The sequence below is a fragment of the Hyla sarda genome, chromosome 1 (assembly GCF_029499605.1).
Source record: "Hyla sarda isolate aHylSar1 chromosome 1, aHylSar1.hap1, whole genome shotgun sequence".
NCBI classification, from domain to species: domain Eukaryota; kingdom Metazoa; phylum Chordata; class Amphibia; order Anura; family Hylidae; genus Hyla; species Hyla sarda.
The window spans coordinates 603,224,673-603,250,948 of NC_079189.1; the positions used below are offsets into that span (position 1 = coordinate 603,224,673).

Consider the following 26,276-nt stretch of genomic DNA (forward strand, 5'->3'; position numbering starts at 1 on the left):
ATCCTCCCTGTAATGTCCTCTGATTTCCTATATTCACAGCCTGTGCACGCTGGGAGTTGTAGTTCTCGTATACATTCTCCCTGTATTGTCCTCTGATATCCTATAATAACAGTCTGGGTATGATGGGAGTTGTAGCTCTTTTATACCCCCTCCCTGTAATGTCCTCTGATATCCTATAGTAACAACCTGTACATGCTTGGAGTTGTAGTTCTCGTATACACTCTGATATCCCACAATAACCGTCTGGGTATGCTGGGATTTGTAGTTCTAATACCTCCTCCCTGTACTGTCTTCTGATATTCTATAGTTAAAACCTGTAAACGCTGGGAGTTGTAGTTCTTATACTCCTCCTCCCTGTAATGTCCTCTGATATCCTATAGCAGTGGTCTCCAATCTGCGGACCTCCAGATGTTGCAAAACTACAACTCCCAGCATGCCCGGACAGCCAACGGCTGTCCGGGCATGCTGGGAGTTGTAGTTTTGCAACATCTGGAGGTCCGCAGATTGGAGACCACTGTCCTATAGTAACAGCCCGGACATAAGCTCTGAAGCGGATCCATATATATTTCCTTTTATTTGGATTTCCCGCTCTGTTGCTTCCTGAACCATGTGATCAACCAGTCACATGATGAGTCACATGGTGTGATGACATCATCAAGGTCCTTCTGCTAGGTAGGAAATAGCATTTCTCCATGGAGGAGTGGGAGTATGTAGAAGGACACAAGGATCAGTACAAGGATCAGGTGATGATGGAGGATCAGCAGCCCCTCACATCAGCAGGTAATAGACATGACTATATACACACGTCCTCTCATTATTTGTATGTAAAGAATGAATTCAGTCTCTGTATGTGTTCCCTACAGTCAGATCCAGTAAGAGAACAGCAGCAGAGAGGTGTCCCCGTCCTCTTCTTCCACAGGATCAGGATCAGGTAGATGGAGATATTCCCTATGATCTGTAGAAGGGCTGTGAAGCTCTTGTGTTCAGTCTTGTTTTATCCTACAGTATTATATGCTTTATACTTGTGGAATGAGAAAGGTGCACAGCTATGGGGCTCAGATAACTCCTCCTGTCATGTCCGTTTTGGTCCTAATGACAATTGAAAATACCCAAGGAAAATACTCGGGTTCCTATAGACAAATAATTGAGCACCTGCTGTCCACCACTTCATTCTGTAGTCGGGGCTCCATTCTAGAGATTGTGGGTAGGGATCGACCGATTATCGGTTTGGCCGATAATCACGATTTTGGGCACCGCCCCGCACCTCGCACCGCCCCGTGACCGCTCGTCCCTCCCCCATCCCTGGTTTTATAATTACCTGTTCCCGGGGCCCACGCTACTTCTGGCTCCCGCTGCGTCCTGCCTTACGCTGTGCGTAATGACGAGTGACGTGACGTGCGCGACGTGAAGTCACCGTCAGTGCGCACAGTGACGGCTCAGGAGGACGCCACCGGAGCCAGATGTAGAGTGGACCCCGGGCCCCGAGAACAGGTAATGATAAAACCGGGGATGGGGGAGGCAATGGGGCCGGTGCGGTGCGGTGGGGGGTGCGACGCAGTGCGGTGGGGGGAGCGGTGCGGTGATAGGACTCAGGACCCCCTGACAGGCAGGGGGAGAGAAGCGGGTGGCGGCGGCGGCCTATGGCACTGCAAAAGCCACTGCAGTACATTGATTTAAAGCGCCCGCTCTGCAGCGGCGTCGAGGGGGGATAAATAGCCGATAACTTATACCGGAATATCGGTATAAGTTATCGTCTATCGGCCCTAACCTCCACCGATTATTGGTATCTGCCCTAAAAAAACTTTATCCCAACCTGTGGATAGGGGATCAGTTTGTAAGTACTTAAAGTGTACCCGTCAGATCCAACAAAAAAACATTTTTTATATATATATATCACTCAGTACCTAATCCTGACCATGTACATCTAATTTTTATGTGTCTAGCTCCTTTATTTATTTTTTTATTACACTTTTAATTTAGCTCACTAGTCTGAATTTCTCTCAAAGGTAGGGGGCGTGGCCTTACTCTGCAGGTCTCCGCCCCCTCCCTCAGTATGCTGTCTGCTCACATCTCCCCTAGCATTAGCAAAACTACAACTCCCAGCTTGTCCTCATTGACAGTAGCGGAACACAAGCTGACAGGGGGAGGAATTTCCCTCCATTTGTGAGCCCTGCGCTCCCAGCTGTCAATCAAGGAAGTGTGTCCATGACATAAGTAATGATGCATGGACACAGCAGGACTAGTATGTATCTCAGGTGGGGGGGGGCAGTTGTTTGACTGGATTTATCAATATGAAATACTGAAAATTTTCTAATGAAAGCAATTGCCAAACCTATTGGTTATACATGCTTTGCAACATATCAAAAGTTTTTGTATCTGACAGTGCCCATTTAAATACCCCTTTAGGGTCTATTCACACGTACAGTATTCTGCGTAGATTTGATGCGCAGGATTTCAAGCTGTGCTCAGTCTCTCAGTTTACATTAAAATCTGCAGTAGAAAATCCTGCGCATCAAATCTGTACGTGTGAATAGACCATTAATAATTTTTTCTGCTCATCTAAAACATTTCTTGTGATTTGTCCTATTGTCTGATACTTTTACAATATTTATTTTACAGCTTACTAATCAGAGGAAACATCGGAACTATATTAATGCTCCAGACATAAAGGTAAAAAAAGAAGAAGAAGAGACAGATGTGAGAGGTGGTGAGCAGTATAAGGAAGACATTTCTACAGGGAAAGATCTGATCTATATTGATGCTACAGACATGAAGGAAGAAGAAGAGACAGATGTGAGCGGTGATGAGCAGTATAAGAAGAACATTTCTACAGGGAAAGATATGATCTGTATCAATGCTACAAATATAAGGTTAAAAGAAGAGACAGATGTGAGCGGTGATGAGCAGTATAAAGAGGACATTCCTACAGGGAAAGATCTGATCTATATTAATGCTATAAACATAAAGGTAAAAGAAGAAGAGACAGATGTGAGCAGCGATGAGCAGTATAAGGAGGACACTCCTACAGGTAACCGCCAAGGTGAGTAGTAGCCACTAAATGCAGAAAATAGTCACAGATTTTACTCAGTTGTTGGTCGGCGGCAGGATGTGGCTGAAACTAAAAGCACTAGCATAGTTACCTACTAACATAGTTTGTAAGGTTGAAAAAAAAGACAACATTCCATAGAGTTAAACCTAAAACCCTACTGTGTTGATCCAGAGGAAGGCAAAAAAATGTGGCTGATGCCAATTGCCCCATGACAGAGGAAAAACTCAGTCATGACTCCATTATGACATCAGAATTAATCCCTGGACCAACGTTCTATCCACATAAATCTATTATCCATAACCTGTAATATTATATTCTTCCAGAAAAACATCCAGACCCCTTGAACTTATTCATTGAGTCAGACATCACAACATCATGTGGAGAGAGTTCCATAGTCTCACTGCTCTTACAGTAAAGAATCTCTGTCTGTGATGATGATGAAACCTTCTTTCCTCTAGACATAGAGGATGCCCCATTGGAGCCGGAGGCCGTGATTGTGAAGTCACACCCCTCGTCATGTCACGCCATGCCTCTTCCATTCATGTCTATGGGAGGGGCGTGTAAACTGACACACCCCTCCCTTAGACATAAATGGATAGGGCGTGGCCGTGATGTCACAACCACTACCGCAGGACCCAAGCTTTAGTTTAGAATAATAATTAGATTAGAGATGAGTGAATTTTAAAAAAAAACTCGATTTGGCCAATTTGATGAATTTTCTGAAAAAAAAATGGTTTGATTCGAATAAATTTGCAAATCGCTATTAAAAAACGCTACGGTATTTCCGGGCTACAGAGAGCCTCTATAGGGGTGTAGAACACTTTGTCTTGTTGTAACACACATAAGGGAGTGTGCTTGGGTAGTGAAATAATACTGTTATTCAGTATGACATGCAGATTACAAGCATCGCTATCAGAATCACTGCCGAAGAGCGTCTGGATGTGGCAGCAGGGTCGGGAGACCATAAGATTTAACCCCTTAAGGACACATGACGTTCTCATACGTCTCCATTTCCGAGTCCTTAAGGACACATGACGTATGAGAACGTCATGTGTTTTACCGGCCCCCCGCAACCATCTGGAGCGGAGCCGGTCCCCGATGCCTGCTGAAATCGTTCAGCAGGCATCGGGGCATATCGCCCAGGGGGGTCATTATGACCCCCCATGTCGGCGATGGCCGCAGATCGCTGGACAATTCAGTCCAGCGATCTGCGGCGGATTCCGGGTCAATCGGGTCTCCAGTGACCCGGTGACCCGGAATTATTGGCTGATCGGGGCCGTCAGAGACGGCCCCGATCAGCCAGAGCCAGCAGGGGTGAGGTGGCACTGGTGCCACCTCACGATCGCCCTGATTCGTCGGCCGGATTACCGGCCGACCAATCAGGGCGCCTGCTGCGGGTGTCACTCCCGCAACCCGCTCCGCCCCTCTTCCGGAGGACGTGAGCGGGTGCGGGACGTGCACCCCGGGTGCTGGGGACCCCGATCCCCGGCGCCCCTGTTGGGATCGGGGCCCCAGGAGCAGCGGCGGCGGCGGAGACGACGAGGGACTGACCTGGTGCGGCGAGGATCGTTGGAGGTGAGTGACAGCCTCCTGCTGTTGCTTAGCAACAGCTCCCAGCATGCAACAAGGGCATGCTGGGAGCTGTAGTTATGCAACAGCAGGAGGCAGACCACCACAACTCCCAGCATGCCCTTATGGGCATGCTGGGACTTGTAGTTTTGCAACAGCTGGAGGCACATTCTTTCTATGGAAAAGTGTACCTTCAGCTGTTGTGTAACTACAACTCCCAGCTTGCACAATCAGCTAAAGTGCATGCTGGGAGTTGTAGTAGTGCATCTGGTGGTTGCATAACTACAACTCCCAGCATGCCCGTTGGCTGTCGGTGACTGCTGAGAGTTGTAGTTTTGCAACAGCTGAAGGCACACTGAGTTAAGTAGTAAACCAGTGTGTCTCCAGCTATTGCATAACTACAATCCCCAGCATCCCCAGCCAAAGTAGTATGCCTCCAGCTGTTGCATAACTACAACACCCAGCATGCCCTTCCGCTGTCCGTACATGCTGGGGGTTGTAGCTTTTGCAACAGCTGAAGGCACACTGGTTGCAAAACACTGAGTTTGTTACCAAACTCGGTGTTTCACAACCAGTGTGCCTCCAGCTGTTGCAAAACTACAACTCCCAGCATGCACTGATAGACCGTACATGCTGGGAGTTGTAGTTTTGCAACAGCTGGATGTTCCCCCCCCCCCATGTGAATGTACAGGGTACACTCACATGGGCGGAGGATTACGGTTAGTATCCGGCTGCAAGTTTGAGGTGCGGCAAAATTTCTGCAGCAGCTCAAACTGCCAGCGAGAAACTACTGTGAACCCCCGCCCGTGCGACTGTACCCTAAAAACACTACACTACACTAACACACAATAAAATAAAAAGTAAAAAACACTACGTATACACATACCCCTATACAACCCCCCTCCCCAATAAAAATGAAAATGTCTGGTACGCCACTGTTTCCAAAACGGAGCCTCCAGCGGTTGCAAAACTACAACTCCCAGCATGCACTGATAGACCGTACATGCTGGGAGTTGCAGTTTTGCAACAGCTGGATGTTCCCCCCCCCCCCCCCCCCCCCCAATGTGAACGTACAGGGTACACTCACATGGGCGGAGGATTACAGTAAGTATCCGGCTGCAAGTTTGAGCTGCGTCAAATTTTCTGCCGTAGCTCAAACTGCCAGCGAGAAACTACTGTGAACCCCCGTCCATGCGACTGTACCCTAAAAACACTACACTACACTAACACAAAATAAAATAAAAAGTAAAAAACACTACATATACACATACCCCTATACAACCCCCCTCCCCAATAAAAATGAAAAACGTCTGGTACGCCACTGTTTCCAAAACGGAGCCTCCAGCTGTTGCAAAACAACTACTCCCAGTATTGCCAGATAGCCGTTGACTGTCCAGGCATGCTGGGAGTTTTACAACAGCTGGAGGCACCCTGTTTGGGAATCACTGGCGTAGAATACCCCTATGTCCACCCCTATGCAAGTCCCTAATTTAGGCCTCAAATGCGCATGGCGCTCTCACTTTGGAGCCCTGTCGTATTTCAAGGCAACAGTTTAGGGCCACATATGGGGTATCGCCGTACTCGGGAGAAATTGGGCTTCAAATTTTGGGGGGTATTTTCTGCTATTACCCTTTTAAAAAATGTAAAATTTTTGGGAAAACAAGCATTTTAGGTAAAAAAAATATATATTTTTTTACATATGCAAAAGTCGTGAAACACCTGTAGGGTATTAAGGTTCAAATTACCCCTTGTTACGTTCCCCAAGGGGTCTAGTTTCCAAAATGGTATGCCATGTGGTTTTTTTTTGCTGTCCTGGCACCATAGGGGGTTCCTAAATGCGGCATGCCCCCAGAGCAAAATTCGCTTTCAAAAAGCCAAATGTGACTCCTTCTCTTCTGAGACCTGTAGTGCGCCAGCAGAGCACTTTTCACACCCATATGGGGTGTTTTCTGAATCGGGAGAAATTGGGCTTCAAATTTTGGGGGGTATTTTCTGCTATTACCCTTTTTAAAATTGTAAAAATTTTGGGAAACCAAGCATTTTAGGTAAAAAAAATATATATTTTTTTACATATGCAAAAGTCGTGAAACACCTGTAGGGTATTAAGGTTCACATTACCCCTTGTTACGTTCCCCGAGGGGTCTAGTTTCCAAAATGGTATGCCATGTGTTTTTTTTTGCTGTTCTGGCACCATAGGGGCTTCCTAAATGCGGCATGCCCCCAGAGCAAAATTTGCTTTCAAAAAGCCAGATGTGACTCCTTCTCTTCTGAGACCTGTAGTGCACCAGCAGAGCACTTTTCACCCCCATGCGAGGTGTTTTCTGTATCGAGAGAAATTGGGCTTCAAATTTTGGGGGGTATTTTCTGCTATTACCCTTTTTAAAAATGTAAAATTTTTGGGAAACCAAGCATTTTAGGTAAAAAAAATATATATTTTTTTTACATATGCAAAAGTCGTGAATCACCTGTGGGGTATTAAGGTTCACTTTACCCCTTGTTACGTTCCCTGAGGGGTCTAGTTTCCAAAATGGTATGCCATGTGTTTTTTTTTGCTGTCCTGGCACCATAGGGGCTTCCTAAATGCGGCATGCCCCCCAAAAACCATTTGTCGCTCCTTCCCTTCTGAGCCCTCTACTGCGCCCGCCGAACAATTAACATAGACATATGAGGTATGTGCTTACTCGAGAGAAATTTGGTTTCAAATACAAGTAAAAATTTTCTCCTTTTTATCCCTTGCAAAAATTCAAAAATTGGGTCTACTAGAACATGCGAGTGTAAAAAATGAAGATTTTGAATTTTCTCCTTCACTTTGCTGCTATTCCTGTGAAACACCTAAAGGGTTAATACACTTACTGAATGTTTTTTTGAATACTTTAGGGGGTGTAGTTTTTATAATGGGGTCATTTATGGGGTATTTCTAATATGAAGACCCTTCAAATCCACTTCAAAACTGAACTGGTCCCTGAAAAATAGTGAGTTTGAAAATTTTGTGAAAAATTTCAAAATTGCTACTGAACTTTGAAGCCCTATGGTGTCTTCCAAAAGTAAAAACTCATAAATTTTATGATGCAAACATAAAGTAGACATATTGTATATGTGAACCCCAAAAAAATATATTTTGAATATCCATTTTCCTTACAAGCAGAGAGCTTCAAAGTTAGAAAAATGCTAAATTTTCATTTTTTTCATCAAATTTTGGGATTTTTCACCAAGAAAGGATGCAAGTTACCATTAAATTTTACCACTAAGTTAAAGTAGAATATGTCACGAAAAAACAATCTCGGAATCAGAATGATAACTAAAAGCATTCCAGAGTTATTAATGTTTAAAGTGACAGTGGTCAGAATTGCAAAAAACGCTCCGGTCCTTAAGGTATAAAATGGCCTGGTCCTTAAGGGGTTAAAGAGGTTTCTTAAATGTCAATTGAAGATTTAAAGAGGTTAACGAGTTTAATGTGCCACCAGCAGCATGAGATCATATGGTGGAACAATGACAATGACGTTTAAGGGGGGATATGATAAACGTATATAAGTATATTAATGGCCCATACAAAAAATATGGAGAAAAACTGTTCCAGGTTACACCCCCCCAAAGGACGAGGGGGCACTCCCTCCGTCTGGAGAAGAAAAGGTTTATTCTAAAGGGGCGGCACGCCTTCTTTACCATGAGAACTGTGAACTTATGGAACAGTCTACCTCAGGGACTGGTCACAGCAGGAAAAATGAACAGCTTTAAAACAGGATTAGATACATTCCTGGAACAAAATAACATTAATGCTTATGAAGAAATATAAAATCCCATCCCTTCCCCAATATCGCGACACACCCCTACCCTTCAATTCCCTGGTTGGACTTGATGGACATATGTCTTTTTTCGACCGTACTAACTATGTAACTATGTAACTTGAATTCATTAATTCATCTCAAAAACAACCCATACTCCATCACACTTATATTAACCTTATTGCAAAAAACCAATACCCATACAGTAAGTACCGAACATTACATAAATATAAATTTTAATTCCACAACTAGAGATGAGTGAACTTACAGTAAATTCGATTCGTCACGAACTTCTCGGCTCGGCAGTTGATGGCTTATCCTGCATAAATCAGTTCAGCTTTCAGGTGCTCCAGTGGGCTGGAAAAGGTGGATACAGTCCTAGGAGACTCTTTCCTAGGACTGTATCCACCTTTTCCAGCCCACCGGAGCACCGGAAAGCTGAACTAATTTACGCAGGAAACCTCATCAACTGCCGAGCCGAGAAGTCCTTGATGAATCGAATTTACTGTAAGTTCGCTCATCTCTACTGATGAGGTTTCAGGGGACACGCCTCCTTTCTCAAGTATCCCTATTGTGCTCCCATCACCACATTAAATAGGAAAAAAACAATCTCGCGAGAACTCATTTCTAGAAACCAGAATGACCGAATTAAAATCCTATGGTAAGTACAAAATAAAGATAGAACGAAAACAACTTCTACTGTTACAATCTAGGAACAGTATATAGATGTATTCTCACAGATATACTCCAAAGTTGCAGGACTCGTTGAGGCCATTAGGATTCAAAGAATTAAAGGGGTATTCCAGGCAAAAACTTTTTTTTATATGTCAACTGGCTCCGGAAAGTTACGGTAAACAAATTTGTAAATTACTTCTATTAAAAAATCTTAATCCTTTCAGTACTTATGAGCTTCTGAAGTTTAGGTTGTTCTTTTCTGTCTAAGTGCTCTTTGATGACACGTTTCTCGGGAAACGCCCAGGTTTGCTATGGGAATTTGCTTCTAAACTGGGTGTTTCCCGGGACAGGTGTCATCAGAGAGCACTCAGACAGAAATGAACAACCTTAAAGGGGTATTCCAGGCAAAAACTTTTTTTTATATATCAACTGGCTCCGGAAAGTTAAACAGATTTGTAAATTACTTCTATTAAAAAAATCTTAATCCTTCCAATAGTTATTAGCTTCTGAAGTTTTCTGTCTAACTGCTCAATGATGATGTCACGTCCCGGGAGCTGTGCATGATGGGAGAATATCCCCATAGGAACTGCACAGCTCCCGGGACGTGAGTCATCAGAAAGCAGTTAGACAGAAAACAACAACTCAACTTCAGAAGCTAATAACTATTGGAAGAATTAAGATTTTTTAATAGAAGTAATTTACAAATCTGTTTAACTTTCCGGAGCCAGTTGATATATAAAAAAAGTTTTTTTCCTGGAATACCCCTTTAACCCCTTAAGGACCCAGGACGTGCTAGAACGTCCTGGCACCCTGGCTTTAAGGACCCAGGACGTACTAGTACGTCCTGGTGTTTCTCCGGTCTCTGCCGCGCCCCGGGCAGAGATCGGAACCGTATGCCTGCTGAAATCCTTCAGAAGGCATCCAGGGCAAACGCCGAGGGGGGCCATGTAGGGAAATTGCCCTTGCGATCTGCGGCGATACCGGGCTGATCGGGTCTATGGGACCCGACCGCCCGGTAATTTCGCATGATCCCAGCTGTCACAGACAGCCAGGACCATGCTAAAGTATAGGAGCGAGGTGGCAAGCCGTCCACCTCCTCCGATCCCCTGCGATCCGTCGGTTAACTAACCGACCAATCGCGGGGGGGGGGGGGGGGGGGGGGGGGGGGGGCGGTTACTTCCTCCCGTCCTGCCCAGCCCCTGAAAGTCCAGAGAGGAAGACCAGAGGACGTGGCGGGGGACGGGGGAGTGCTGGGGCCCGGCCCCGGTACTTACCTCGTCCCTGAAGACCCGGATCCCTGCGATGAAGACAGCAGCGGCGGCGACAGGTGAGTTGACCTTCAGCCGCGGTCGGGCCCTTTACAGCAATGCACGTCGCCGTAAAGCGACATGCATTGCTATAATGGGACCCTGTAAACTACAACTCCCAGCATGCCCAGACAGCCCTTGGCGTCTGGGCATGCTGGGAGTTGCAGTTTTGCAACATCTGGAGGTCCACAGTTTGGAGACCACTGTGCCCTTCCAGATGTTGCAAAACTACACATCCACAGCATGCCCTTACTGTCCAGGCATGCTGGGAGTTGTAGTTCTGTAACATCTGGCCCTTCAGATGTTGCAGAACTACAACTCCCAGCATGCCTGGACAGTTTTGGCATACTGGGAGTTGTAGTTTTGCAACATCTGGAGGGCTGCGGCTTGGACACCACTACACAGTGGTCCCCAAACTGTTCTCCTCCAGCTGTTGCATAACCACTACTCCCAATATGCCCTTTGGCTGCCTGGGCATGCTGGGAGTTGTGGTTTTGCAACAACTGGAGGCACACTGGTTGGGAAACATTGTCTGTTTCCTAACTCAGTGTTTCCCAACCCGTGTGCCTCCAGCTGTTGCAAAACTATAACTGCCAGCATGCACTGATAGACTGTGCATGCTGGGAGTTGTAGTTTTGCAACAGCTGGAGGTCCCCCCCCCCTGTGAATGTACAGGGTACATTCACATGGGCAGGGGCTTACAGTGAGTATCAGGCTGCAAGTTTGCGATGCAGCAAATTTTGCGCGGCAGCTCAAACTCGCAGCGGGAAACTCGCTGTAATCCCCGTATGACTGTACCCTAAAAACACTACACTACACTAACACAAAATAAAATAAAAAGTAAAAAACACTACATATACACATACCCCTACACAGCCCCCCTCCCCTCCCCAATAAAAATGAAAAATGTCTGGTACGCCACTCTTTCCAAAATGGAGCCTCCAGCTGTTGCAAAACAACAACTCCCAGTATTGCCGGACAGCCGTTGACTGTCCAAGCATGCTGGGAGTTTTGCAACAGCTGGAGGCACCCTGTTTGGGAATCGCTGGCATAGAATACCCCTATGTCCACCCCTATGCAAATCCCTTATTCAGGCCTCAAATGCACATAGTGCTCTCACTTTGGAGCCCTGTCGTATTTCAAGGCAACAGTTTAGGGTCATATATGGGGTATCGCCGTACTCGGGAGAAATTGCCTAACAAATTTTGGGGGGCTTTTTCTCCTTTCACCCCTTATGAAAAAGGGAAGTTGCAGTCTACACCAGCATGTTGGTGTAAAAAAAAAAAATTTTTACACTAACATGCTGGTGTTGCCCTATACTTTCCATTTTGACAAGAGGTAAAAGGGGAAAAAAGCCCCCCAAAATTTGTAATGCAGTTTCTCCCGACTACGGAGATACCCCATATGTAGGCGTAAAGTGCTCTGTGGGCGCACAACAAGGCCCAGAAGGGAGAGTGCACCATGTACATTTGAGGTGATTTGCACAGGGGTGGCTGATTGTTACAGCGGTTTTGACAAACGCCAAAAAAACAAAACCCCACATGTGACCCCATTTCGGAAACTACACCCCTCACGGAATGTAATAAGGGGTGAAGTGAGAATTTACACCCCTCTGGTGTCTGACAGATCTTTGGAACAATGGGCTGTGCAAATAAAAATTTTTGTACAGCCCACTGTTCCAAAGATCTGACAGACACCAGTGGGGGGTAAATGCTCACTGTACCCCTTGTTACGTTCCTCAAGGGGTCTAGTTTCCAAAATGGTATGCCATGTGGGGGTTATTTTGCTGTCCTGGCACCATAGGGGCTTCCTAAATGCGACATGCCCCCCGAGCAAAATTCGCTCTCAAAAAGCCAAATATGACTCCTTCTCTTCTGAGTATTGTAGTTCGCCCGTAGTGCACTTCAGGTCAACTTATGGGGTACCTCCATACTCAGAAGAGATGGGGTTACAAATTTTGGGGGGTATTTTCTGCTATTAACCCTTGCAAAAATGTGAAATTTGGGGGTAAACACACATTTTAGTGAAATTATTATTTTTTTTTTACATATGCAAAAGTCGTGAAACACCTGTGGGGTATTAAGGCTCACTTAATTCCTTGTTACGTTCCTCAAGGGGTCTAGTTTTCAAAATGCTATGCCATGTGTTTTTTTTTTTTTTTTTTTGCTGTTCTGGCACCATAGGGGCTTCCTAAATGTAACATGCCCCCCAAAAACCATTTCTGAAAAACGTACTCTCCAAAATCCCCTTGTCGCTCCTTCCCTTCTGAGCCCTCTACTGCGCCCGCCGAACACTTTACATAGACATATGAGGTATGTGCTTACTCGAGAGAAATTGGGCTACAAATACAGGTATAAATTTTCTCCTTTTACCCCTTGTCAAAATTCAAAAATTGGGTCTACAAGAAAATGCGAGTGTAAAAAATGAAGATTGTGAATTTTCTCCTTCACTTTGCTGCTATTCCTGTGAAACACCTAAAGGGTTAAAACGCTGACTAAATGTCATTTTGAATACTTTGGGGGGTGCAGTTTTTATAATGGGGTCATTTATGGGGTATTTCTAATATGAAGACCCTTCAAATCCACTTCAAACCTGAACTGGTCCCTGAAAAATAGTGAGTTTGAAAATTTTGTGAAAAATTGGAAAATTGCTGCGGAACTTTGAAGCCCTCTGGTGTCTTCCAAAAGTAAAAACACGTCAATTTTATGATGCAAACATAAAGTAGACATATTGTATATGTGAATAAAATAAAATAAATATTTTGAATATCCATTTTCCTTACAAGCAGAGAGCTTCAAAGTTAGAAAAATGCAAAATTTTCAAATTTTTCATCAAATTTGGGGATTTTTCACCAAGAAAGGATGCAAGTATCGACAAAATTTTACCACTATGTTAAAGTAGAATATGTCACGAAAAAACAATCTCGGAATCAGAATGATAAGTAAAAGCATTCCAGAGTTATTAATGTTTAAAGTGACAGTGGTCAGATGTTCAAAAAATGGCCGGGTCCTAAGGTGTAAAATGGCTGGGTCCTTTAGGGGTTAAGCATCTCGATCCAATAGACCTCCCGCTGTAGTAATCTCCTTTTTATTTCATTCTCAGAGGAACCCTGCACTTCTTTTATGACCATCTACCTGAGTACACTAATTCTGTGTTTTTGTTCGACAAATTGTTTGGCTACTCCCGTCTCACCATACTTATTCGTTTCTTCCAATTTCTCTGATGTTCTGGCGAGCGCATTCCGGATTACCCAACGATGCTCGCTAATCTGGAATTTGACACACCGCATTGTTTTGGCCTACATAAATTCGGCCACAAGGGCATTTTAACAGGTATACAACCTCTACCAACCTCATACCGGGAATTTAGTCCCATAGAGGGGGTGTAGGGTGTGATCACTTTTGACACTAGAACAATTAGAGCAAGACATATAGGTTTGATTTTGTCGGACTTCTGGAAAAAATCATAACTTCATGCAGGAAAATTAATACGTTTAAAATTGTCATCTTCTGACCCCTATAACTTTTTTATTTTTCCGTGTATGGGGCGGTATGAGGGCTCATTTTTTGCGCCGTGATCTGAAGTTTTTAACGGTTGCATTAATAGGACTTATTGATCGCTTTTTATTCATTTTTAAATGATATAAAAAGTGACCAAAAATGCACAATTTTGGACTTTGGAATTTTTTTGCGCACACGCCATTGACCGAGCAGTTAAATTAATGATATATTTTTATAATTCGGACATTTCCGCACGCGGTGATACCATATATGTTTATTTTTATTTACACAGTTTTTTTTTTATGGGAAAAGGGGGGTGATTCAAACTTTTAATAGTGGAGGAGTTAAATGATCTTTCTTCACTTTTTTTTCACTTTTTTTTGCAGTGTTATAGGTCCCATAGGGACCTATAACACTGCACACACTGATCATTGTTATCCCATAGGGATCTATAACACTGCACACACTGATCATTGCTATCCCATAGGGACCTATAACACTTCACACACTGATCTTTATCATTGATCACTGGTTTCTCATAAGAAACCAGTGATCGATGATTCTGCCGCTTGACTGCTCATACCTGGTTCTCAGGCACTGAGCAGTCATTCGGCAATCGGACAGCGAGGAGGCAGGTAGGGGCCCTCCCGCTGTCCTGTAAGCTGTTCGGGATGCCGCGATTTCGCCACGGCTATCCCGAACAGCCCACTGAGTTAACCGGCATTGTTTCATTTCGCTTTTAGGCGCGCGGCTAAAGGGTTAATAGCGCGCGGCACCGCGATCGGTGCTGCGCGCGATTAGCGGCGGGTCCCGGCTATGACGCCGGGCCCGCCGTGATATGATGCAGGGTTACCGTGTAACCCCGCGTTATATCACGGGAGCAGGACCAAGGACATACCAGTACGTCCTTGATCCTTAAGAGGTTAATCCTTCCAATAGTTATTAGCTTCTGAAGTTGAGTTGCTGTTTTCTGTCTAACTGCTTTCTGAATACTCACGTCCCGGGAGCTGTCCAGCTCCTATGGGGATATTTTCCCATAATGCAAGGGATATTCTCCCATCATGCACAGCTCCCGGGATGTGACCTCATCATTGAGCAGTTAGATAGAAAACTTCAGAAGCTAATAACTATTGGAAGGATTAAGATTTTTTAATAGAAGTAATTTCCAAATCTGTTTAACTTTCCGGAGCCAGTTGATATATAAAAAAAAAGTTTTTGCCTGGAATACCCCTTTAAATGTGTTAATGCTAAAGATGTGAAAAAAGGGGTTTAAAAATGGCCACTAGGGATCTCTGTCTTTTTTTTATTTTGCAAACAAATCCTGAAAATCCAGCCTTATTGGTATATATAACCAAAATCTATGAGGGAGGTGTGGTTATCTCCATGCTGGTTCTCAGAGCACAGACAAGAGGCAGACAGCGTATTTGCACCATATAGGTGTTCCACATGGCTGCTTTAGGGTTATAAAAAGCATGCACAAAGCTGAGGTCACAAAGCTGTGAAAGTGTTAACATTTTTATTTTTTTGCACAAAATGCAGGTTTTTCTTCTGTCCTTGCACCATATAGTTTTACATGGCTGCATTAGAGTTATATAGAGCAATCATGGCTGCATTAGAGTTATATAGGGCATGCATTTAGGTAGTATGCTTTGCAAATGTAAAAATGTTTTGTGCAGACCTCATGACAGGGGAGGAGAGGAGCTCTTCCTACTCCAGGAGGAACACTCCCAGCCTCACAGAAAAAAAATCAGACTCATTTGTGTAATACATAGATTAAAATATATTTTACATATTAACACATGCATATTATTATGCTACAGGTCTTAGGGCACATTACTACAATGATTTAAGCTTTTTTCTTCTTTTCTTACTAATGACAGTAACACTTTAAAACTAATATCTATCTTTATTCTTTGCAGATGACTGTACCAGGAGATCAGAGGGACATCTTATATCTTCATATTATAAAGCAGATGATGATATCACACAAGATACATATGAAGAACATTCCATTATCCCAGATATACCCTCAGCCCTTCACAGCCAAGATCTGTCATCTGACCATCTTAAACAGGACCTATCTTCTGATTCACCACAGTCTGTTAAGCAAACTAGAAGTCACAAAAGGGATAAACATCAAAAAGCTCACACAGAGAAAAAAACATTTTCATGTTCCGAATGTAGAAAATATTTTACCAAGAAATCATATCTTAAACGACATGAGAGAATTCACACAGGGGGGAAGCCATTTTCATGCTCACAGTGTGGGAAATGTTTTAATCGGAAATCAAATCTTGTTGAACATCGAAAAATTCACACAGGTGAAAAGCCGTTTTCATGCCAAGAATGTGGGAAATGTTTTTCGGTGAAATCAAAACTTGTTACACATTGGAGAATTCACACAGGGGAGAAGCCATTTTCATGCCCACAATGTGGAAAATGTTTTAATCGGAAATCAAATCTTGTTGAACATCAGAAAATTCACACAGGGGAGAAGCCATTTTCATGCCAAGAATGTGGGAAATGTTTTACTATGAAATCAAAGCTTGTTCTACATCAGAGAACTCACACAGGGGAGAAGCCATTTTCCTGTTCAAAATGTGGAAAATGTTTTACTTGGAAATCACAATTTGTTAAACATCAAAAAATTCACATGGGGGAGAAGCCATTTTCATGTTCAGAATGTGGCAAATGCTTTTCTATGAAAATCATACTTATTAACCATCAAAAATCCCACATGGGGGAGAAGCCCTATTCATGTCCAGAATGTGGGAAATGTTGTAGTCAGAAATCAGATCTTGATGAACATCGGAGAACTCACATAGGGGAGAAGCCATTTTCATGTCCACAATGTGAAAAACATTTCACTCTGAAATCAACTCTTGTTATGCATCAAAGAATTCACACAGGGGAGAAACCGTTTTCATGCCCTCAATGTGGAAAATGTTTTACTCAGAAATCAACGCTTGTTAAACATCAAAATATTCACACAGGGGAGAAACCATTTTCATGCCCAGAATGTGGAAGATGTTTTACTCAGAAATCAACTCTTGTTAAACATCAGAAAATTCACACAGGGGAGAAGACGTTTCCATGTATTGTATGTGGAAAGTCTTTTAACCGAAAGTCAGCTCTGATTCCACATGAAAAAACTCACACAAGAAAAACATTTTCCTGTCCAGAATGTGGGAGGTGTTTTACTCGGAAATCTGATTATGATGACCATGAAAGAACTCACACAGGTGAGAAGCCATTTTCATGCCCAGAATGTGAAAAGTGTTTTACTTCCAAGAAAATACTTATTACTCATCAGAAAACCCATTCAGGGGAAAAAACCTATTTATGTCCAGAGTGTGGGAAATGTTTTACTCGGAAAACCGATCTTGTCGAACATCAAAGGACCCACACAGGGGAGAAGCCATTTTCATGTTTAGACTGTGGAAAATGTTTTGCTGTTAAATCAACTCTTGTTAAACATCAGAGAACTCACACAGGGGAGAAGCCTTTTTCTTGTCCTGAGTGTGGGAAATGTTTTACTCAGAAAATACAACTTGTTAAACATAATAGAGTTCACACAGGGGAAAAGCCGTTTTCATGCTCGGAATGTGGGAAATGTTTTTCTCAGAAATCACATGTTGTTAAACATCAGAAAATTCACAGAGAAAGAAGCCTTATTCCTGAACCGTATGTGGAAAATCTTTTAACCAAAAGTCAACTCTAAGGCAAGTTTAAGACTATGGAATCTCCAGACGGAAAATTTCTGTCTAGAGATTCCGAGTGCATCAGTCTGCTCTAGGACCGCGCAGACATTGCAGACCCCAATAGACTGCAATGTGTTCCACGAGTATTTCCGCCTGAAGAATGAGCAACGCCATTCTTCAGGCGGAAATTTGAAAGCAAATTTTCTGTTGACAAATTCCGCTTTAAAAATTACTAAGTGTGAATTGGTGAATGGAATATCCATTCACTAGCATCATACGTTTTAGTAAGCAGAATTTCTGGGCTCTCCCCATGCAGGAGGCGTTTTGACTGCGAGATGACGCCATGACCGACACGCACCCTCCATGTATCTCTATGGGAGAGGCAGAGATGCAGCATTCGTGCATCCCCTAAAGCTTAATGGAGGGGGCGTGTCTTCACACAAGCATTAGCCGCGCAGAGTCGTGGCAGTTCGAGTCCCCGTACAGGAGATCGCAGGGGTCCCAGCGGTTGGACTACCCGGCGGATAGGGGATAAGTTGTCTAAGGCTGCAAGAGTCACAAGAGAAAGGGAAAGTAATATAGAACAATCCATTATGATTTCAATATGTCTCCGGCTGCCAATAATTGTAATCTAAACTGCACATAGAATTCAGATAACGCACCAAGACGTCAACTATGTGCTTAGAATATTTCATATAATATGCATAAAACTGTGTCTCAAATCTTGATAACCATGTTTGGGGATACCACATTTTGCGGATACGGCATCTGCAGGATCCACACCCCCCCCCCCCAACATATAGTGACTATGGTCCGCTCATCTTTAAACCATGTCCGTTTTATTGCTGGACTAAAAACTGTGGCAGACCAGGATACAGGCCAAAAATGAGGCGACCGGAGTCACTGACCACACTCCAAATGTGTGTGTGTGTGTGTGTGTGTGTATGGGCAGGGCTTTATTACTTTCCCCACAGCATATAAATAAAAACTAAACCTTTACTTACCTCCAGTGTGACTGCGGTGTACTGCTCTGGTCCCCGGCTGCGATCCGCTTCCTCCCAGAAATCGTGATCCTGGGGCCGGGAGTGACGTTGGGGCCCAAAGTGTCATATTGCCCCTCAGCCAATCTGAGGCGGGACATCGCCGTGACTTTGACTGGCTGAGCAGCAGTTTAACTTTTCTCACTTAGCCTATAAAAGCCATATACCCCAGTCCCCTCACACTCGTCCCCATCCTGCTGGATAACCTCTTTAAAGGGGTACTCCGCCCCTAGACATCTTATCCCCTATCCAAAGGATAGAGGATAAGATGTCTGATCACGGGGGTCTCGGCTGCAGCACCCCACACATCCGGTGCACGGAGAGAACTTCGCTCCGTGCCGGATGACTGGCAATGCTTGGCAGAGGTTCATGATGTCATGTCCCGATGCTGCACCTGACACTCTAAATAAATGCCGGGTGCAGCAGGGAGATCACTGGGGTCCCCAGTGGCAGGACCCCTGCGATCAGACATCTTATCCCCTATCCTTCGGATAGGGGATAAGATGTCTAGGGGCGGAGTACCCCTTTAAATAGTATAATTGGTCCTACAATAAAACAAGCCTTTGTACAGCTCTGTGATAGCAAAAAAAGCTTTATTGAAGGCATCAAAGGAAAAAAAAGAAATCCCAAAAACAATAATGGACTGGGTCAATAAGGGGTAAAACTATATAGACTCACCTCGTTGCTGTAGTTTTGCATGCTATTAAAAATGTTTCATATTGAGGGGGCGTGGCTAGCGATGGAGCCGTGAGGACATGCATGGACTGAGCTCCGGGCCCTGCACCCTCTAAACACCCGTATAGCTGGCTGATTTTATGGGAAGACTCAAGCGGAGGATGCCTAACAGAGCCAAGCCGCGACCTTCGTCCCCGCAGCACGAAATTGTGGGATATTTCACGAGGTCCCAGCCACAGAGAAGTTCCTCCTTACCTCCCTCCAAGATGGCGGCGGCGTCTGCTCCCTTGCCTGTCCCTGTGCTGTGCCCTGCTGGCGGGCCGTCCCCCTCCTCCTCTTCAGCTGGGCTAGACCCGACTCCTGCACCGGAGCTTGTGCCTTCTTCTGCCGCACCGACCAGGACCGCGACTGCCGCCCCCTCACCATCGGGGCCTCCGGACTCCGCTCGTTAGCGGCCTGCTGCACAAGGAGACCGCAGCATGACGTGCGCTGCATCGGACACATCTGCCTCTGCACCAGCTCCTCAGACTCTCCCTGCGCAGGGCTGCGACTCGGCTCCCGCTACACCACCGGACCTCCACCAGGTGAGCGAGTTGCATGCCCCGCCAGTTCGTGACCCCCTCTCAAGCAGTCTGCAGGGCTTCCCAGGGGGAAGCGGGTGAGGGAGGTGTGATCCCTATCCCTCCTGTGAGGCCTCCAGTGGTGTCACCTTGCTCCCCTCTCAGTGTGCAGGCCCCTTCATGGATCCCTGCGCAGACCCAGATCCATGCCTTGGTCTGCCCCAGCAAAGCCCAGGATGATCCCCCTCTGGGCCCCACATTGGCTCCTACGGACTGGCCCCCTGTCACATCGGCAGGATCCCCCCTAGTTGTGGCCTTCTACTCTATGCCCCCGTTTTACCAGGGGCACCAGGTGACAGCCGGCCCTCCATCCCCCCAGTGGTCCTCGGGCTCCTCCTGGGGACCCACTGTGATGAAATCCTCTCCTCTGCCTAGCCCTGGGGCTGACCCAGTCTCCCCCTTGCCGTCCACTGTGTCTGCACCTCTGGCCGCCTCATCCCATTGTCACAGTCTGGGGGGCCTGCCCCCTAGCCTCCAGGGGACCCCCCCTGCATTTAGGGCTCCAAGTCAGGACTGTGCGTCCCCTCACACCCCTGGGACAGTCCCTCTGGAGCATCTCCAGGCGGTGCATCCTCCTCTATCCAGACAAGACAGACCGGTATCCTTGGCGGACCTCCGCTCCTTGCTTTCTTCCTTGCCTACTAAAGAGGACTTTTCTACTATGGCTAAACAGTTGGAGGAGTGTAAACTGGAGTTTGTACACCTTCGCAATGAAGTGACCACATTATCATCTAAAGTGACTGTACTTGAGACCACTCAGGACTCTACTTCCAGTATTGTTAAAACTCTCCAGGATAAAGTGCAGAGCCATATTGATCAACTCTTTGTGCTGCAGCAACATTTGGACGATGTTGATTGTTCTTTTTGTCTTGTAATGACATTCGCCGTCATTACAACCGGCGTAATGACATTCGCGTCCGAGGCCTGCCGGAAATGGTTGGCCCGGATGACCTGTACCCTGCATTGTTGGCTATATTCAACAACCTCCTGGACAGGCCGCTAGATGCACACATAGAACTGGACAGGGCCCATAGGGCTTTGCGGCCCCCTCACCCTTATGACCGCCGTCCTAGGGATGTAATTTGCAGGGTACATTTCTATGCTATAAAAGAGGACATTCTTCGTTCCGCTCGGTCTCAACGCCGTATTCTCTACAAAGATGTTGAAGTCCAGCTGTTTCCGGATTTATCGCGCCATACGTTGGCCCAACGTGCTGCCCTTAAGCCTCTTCTTGAAATCCTCAGAGAAAAGGACCTTACATACCGGTGGCGGTTCCCATTTGCCCTCATGGTGCGGAAGGATGGCAAGACGCATACCCTGCGTGCTCCTGAGGATCTGCCCGGCTTCCTGAGGGACTTGGACATTTCTCCTGTATCCTTACCTGAGTGGCCTACTCTGGCCTCCTCCGCCCCTAAGAGACTGCTTCCTTGGTCTGCTTTGCAATCCCCTAAACAGGCCCGCTCAGGCGCTCCCTCCAGGGGTCGCCGCCGTCAGAGGGGGATTACGCACTGGGAACCAGTCCCCACATCCTTGAGGGCTGACCGTGCTCCTGATGACTGATACTGTTATAGCTGAGTTCTCATTTACTTAACCATTTAATTGCCTTCCCTTTCCCCCTTTTTCCTGCAGGTCTGTGGGGGTATAGATTTACAATTATGCTGGCTTCCTTTATTGTTCACATTTCCAAGCGTTTTCATTTTGTGTTGTTCCTGTGTCTTCCCTGCGTTCTCCTTATCCTCATGTGCTGCCTTCCTCCTGTCTGCCGGTGTACTCTTCTTTCGCTCTTTTTCTGTGGTACTTTTCTCTTGGGGTGTCGGGCGCGGGCTCCCCTCCTGCTGCTCTGTCTTCCACTTTCCCAACATAGGTTGGAGACTGCTCCGAGTTCTCCTTGGTCGGTAGTCTCCCAGGTCTTGGACCGTGGGCTGTTTAGTGTGTGCTGAGGCAGTTTTCTGCTGCTACTACTCCTTTTCTGTCTCTCCCTGTGTCTGGTCTTTTTGGTCTGGTTGTTCTTTTTGTCTTGTCTCTCTTGTTATTCCCTTTTTCTTCCTCCAGAGACGGTCTTCCTGCCCAGTTTGCTCTTTCATAGTGGTGTCCGGGGGGCGTACCGGTATCAGCCAAGTCAGTTCTGATGGCAGATCTTAATATTGCTTCGTTCAACACTCACTCATAATAGACACTACCCCGTTTGGTTCTGCGCTGACAACCCCGAGTAACGTACTAAGGGGGTAGCTATTGCTATTCATAGGTCCTTGGCCCATCATGTCCTTAATGTTACTGTAGACGCATAGGCGAGGTATGTTATCTTGTCATTGACACTGGGTGGGAGGCCCTTCACAATTATCAATACCTATGCGCCCAATCAGGGTCAGGTTGACTTCCTGGTTAACTTAATCAATATTGCCATACCCTTAATTCGAGGGACTGTGATCCTGTGCAGGGACCTGAATTTAACTCTTGACCCTACTTTGGATAACTCCACAGGTCGTTCTGGACTGACTTATGCTGCCATCAAAAGGGTGAAGCGTGCATTCGCTTTCTCGCAGTTGACTGATGTGTGGCGCTTACAACACCCTTTGGACAGGGATTATAGTTTTTTTCTCCTCCCCGCATGGGTCTTACTGTCGCTTGGATTACGTCATGGTTCCACATGGTGCCCTTCCTTGGGTGGTCTCCACTTCCATTGGCAGCATCTTGTGGTCGGATCATGCCCCCGTATTTTGCTCTCTCCTCTCCCTTTTTTGACTAAGTCTACTTGGGCATGGAGATTGAATGAATCTTTGCTGCTTGACCCTCCTTGTTTGTCGGATCTGACCACAACTGTTGCCAATTTCAAGAGGGATCACGCCAATGACTCTACTAATCCGTTCCTCCAATGGGAAGCGCTTAAATGTGTTTTGCGAGGGGTCCTCATTAAACATGGCTCTCTTCTCAAGCGTGGCAAGGCTCAGGACTTGCGCAGAGCTCTCCTTGCAGTTTCCTCCCTTGAACTGCTACATAAGAATTCTCTTTCCCAACCGGTCCTCCGGGACCTGCAGCTTGCCAGGCTTGAGGTGAAGCGATTGCTTGAGGCATCCTGGGGGCGCTGGCTTCAGTTGGGTCGCAGTAGGTTTTACGAGTACGGGAATAAAAGTGGACGCATGCTGGCTAGAGCGCTGTGCTCTAAGGTTGCCCAGTCGCACATCCCTTGCATTCGCACCCCAGCTGGCCCTGTGGTCCATTCCACTGAGGATATTGCTCCCACCTTTAGCGCCTTTTTTTCGGACCTGTATAACCTTCCCTCTCCCCCCTCTCCATCTCTTCCCCGAGCCTCTCCTTTCCCTTCCTTGTCTCCTGAAAAGGACAAAGAGCTTGAGGCTCCTTTTTCTCTGGAAGAACTGGAACGAGTTGTTCGGGACCTTCCGGGAGGCAAGAGCCCTGGCCCGGACGGGTATACGGCAAAGTTTTTTAAAACTCTTTTTGAAGCCCTCTCCCCTGTTATGTTACGGGCTTTTAACTCAGTCTCCCCTACACAGCCTATTCCCGTGTCCTCCACTCTAGCCCACATAGTGGTCATTCCAAAACCTGGCAAGGACCCTCAGGTTTGCGGCAGTTACTGACCCATTTCCCTCTTGAATGTTGACCTCAAAATTTATTCTAAACTTTTAGCCATCCGTTTAAATTCTGTACTCCCCTCGTTAATCCATTTAGACCAGGTTGGTTTTGTGCCAGAGAGGGAAGCCAGGGACAATACCATCAAAACCCTGGACATTATTCACCATGCCCACTCCACTAAATTGCCTTTAATGATCCTTTCTCTGGATGCCGAAAAGGCCTTTGATCGTATCTCCTGGTCCTCCCTGGCACAAACGCTGCAACTTGTTGGGTTGGGTCCCACTTTTTCAGCTAAAGTCATGGCCCTATATCACTCCCCAGCGGCCCGCCTAAAAATAAATGGTTCCCTGTCTCCCTCCTTCCCCATTGCCAATGGCACGCGTCAGGGCTGCCCCTCTCCCCCCCGCCCCCCCTTCTGTCCTGGTGATGGAGCATCTTTTAGCCTCGATCCGAGCCGATCCTAAGTTTGGGGCATGGTCTAATTTTAAAATGAATTACTCTAAATCTGAGGCTCTTAATGTTTCCTTGCCAGGTCATGTGGAATCCTCCCTTTGCTCAGCTTTCCCTTTCAGCTGGCCACCTCGGGGGATCTCATATTTAGGCAGTAGAATATCGTCAGATTTATCACAACTGTTTTCCCTCAACTTTTCTCCCCTGCTAGCTCGCTTTCACACTGATTTGACTACTTGGAACAAGAGGGAATTCTCCTGGTTTGGTCGGATTAGCATTTTAAAAATGACCCTCATGCCGCGGCTGTTATACCTCTTGCAGACCTTACCCCTTCATATCCCTGCCTCCTTTTGGCACCTGTTGCGTTGGTGCTTTGGACTATTCGTCTGGTCTTCGACACGGTCCCACTTGAACAGACTCCTTCTTTCCAGATCTTAATTGACTGGAGGGACCGGACTGCCTGGTTGCCGCCTATACTATTTGGCTTGTGCACATGCCCATGTCCTTGACTGGTCGCATAATCTTGACACCAAACTATGGGTACGTCTGGCCCAAGATCTGTCCCTACGAGCCCTAGCCACCTTGCCTTGGACATGGTCCCCGTCCCGCCAAACGCAGTTCCCATCCTCATTCTCTACACGGCACACCCTTGCCTCCTTACATGCCGCTGGGAGAGGTGAGTGCCTTGTTGATAGACTGGGCCCCCTTATCCCTGTGTCGTTTAACCCATTGTTTCCCCCTTGGGACCTTTCTGGGGGTGACTTTTTTTGGCGCTTCCCTGGCAAGTCCCCTTCGATTTTATCATGTAGTCACTGATGGTATTCTCAAATCCCTGGAGGAGCTGTTGGCAGATGGCTCCTCCTCTAGGCGTGCTCCCTTTGCATACATTCAATTGCGCCATTTCTTCACCACTCTCCCGAACCTTACTGATGTTCACCGCGAGCTATTGCCCTTTGAGCGCCTTTGTATTGCCTCCTCCTACCCTCGACATGCCATTTCTTTTATTTATGGTCTCTTGTTGTCCTCCAGGAGCAGCTCCCTGCCGGCCTTTTGTCGTGCTTGGGAGACTGAGCTCGGCAAAACATTTTCTGAGGAAGATTGGGCACGATGCTTTTTCCTCACACACAAGGCAGTCATTGCCACTAAAGCCCAGGAAACGTGCTACAAAGTCTTATCCAGATGGTATCGGGTACCAACGATGCTGCACCGCTGGTATCCTTCTGTACCTAATGTGTGTTGGCGCTGTGGCACCGCCGAGGGTACGATGACGCATATCTGGTGGGCATGTCCGTCTCTTTCCCATTTCTGGCACAGGGTTTTTCAGGTTGTTACAGATGTCACAGGGGTAAGGGTACCACACACACCTGAGGCGGTATTGCTCTTTATGTTTCCCATGGCGCAGGCAAAATATAAGCGTTCCCTGGCACGACACTTATTGCAGGCAGCTAAAACGGTTATTCCTCGGAGGTGGAAGTCCACTGAACCCCCTACCTTGGAGCAATGGGTTGCGCAGGTGACACGCACCCGTCATATGGAGGAGCTGCTGGCTGTCCTTCCAGCGGATGTCTCTAGGATAGGCGCTGTTTGGCTCCCCTGGACAGAATTTTGTTCTTCTGGGGGATATAGATCTCTGCTATAGACTTTAGTGCTTAGAATGTAGCGTTGGATGCTGTGTTAGGTTATGTTGCTCCTTTGCGTTTCTTTTCCCCTACCCTTTCAACTGGTGCCTCGTGCCCTCCTCCCGGCCCGTTTGCTCTCATCAGCCTATTGGTGTATGGATGTACAATCTCTGATCCTCCTCCGTCTTTGTCTCTTTTCCCCTCTGTGTGTGTCTCTCGTTCTCTCTCTTACTTTCTTTGCATGTGTGTCTCTTCTCTGTGTATTTGCTACTTTTTAATGAGCATTGTATGCCATTCATATTCATTGGCTCCTTATGGCTTTAGGGGACTACACTCCCTATATTCCTGATTCTTGTATTGTTCTTTACTTGCTCCTAGCCCTGTTCCTATTCCACTATTGACACACCTAGATCTGTCGTATTTTTTCAGTGGTTATATTGGTGTGCATTTTGCATTGTTGGCATTTATTATTGTAATATTGAGCCCATTGTCTTCCTGTCCTTACATGGCCATCGGGGCTTTAAAGATGCTGTATTGTTTTCTTTATCTGATTGTTATCTTTCAATAAAACCGTTTGCATTTAAAAATGTTTCATGTTAAGTGTATGCTTAATTGACTTACTAGAGTCTGATCCATACTCCCCCCTACCCCCCAACGTTCCCTGTTTCAGACTTGGAAGCTGGTGTTTCGAAACTGGA

The 26,276-nt window shown here is 46.1% G+C and overlaps 1 protein-coding gene across 2 annotated transcripts; it reads left to right on the forward strand.

Moving 5' to 3' along the window:
- Positions 1-675: 675 nt before the first annotated feature.
- LOC130296600 (oocyte zinc finger protein XlCOF6-like) lies at positions 676-18,884 on the forward strand. 2 transcript variants are annotated; one of them, XM_056548315.1, is made up of 4 exons: positions 676-780; positions 864-931; positions 2,620-3,040; positions 15,802-18,884. In XM_056548315.1, the coding sequence occupies exons 1-4, from the start codon at positions 693-695 to the stop codon at positions 17,601-17,603; spliced, it is 2,379 nt and encodes a 792-aa protein (XP_056404290.1). In that variant the 5' UTR covers positions 676-692; the 3' UTR covers positions 17,604-18,884. The 2 variants fall into 2 exon arrangements, with proteins under 2 accessions (XP_056404290.1, XP_056404299.1); XM_056548324.1 differs by lacking the exon at positions 864-931 and having other exon boundaries at positions 715-780; positions 15,802-18,883.
- The last annotated feature ends 7,392 nt before the right edge of the window (positions 18,885-26,276 follow it).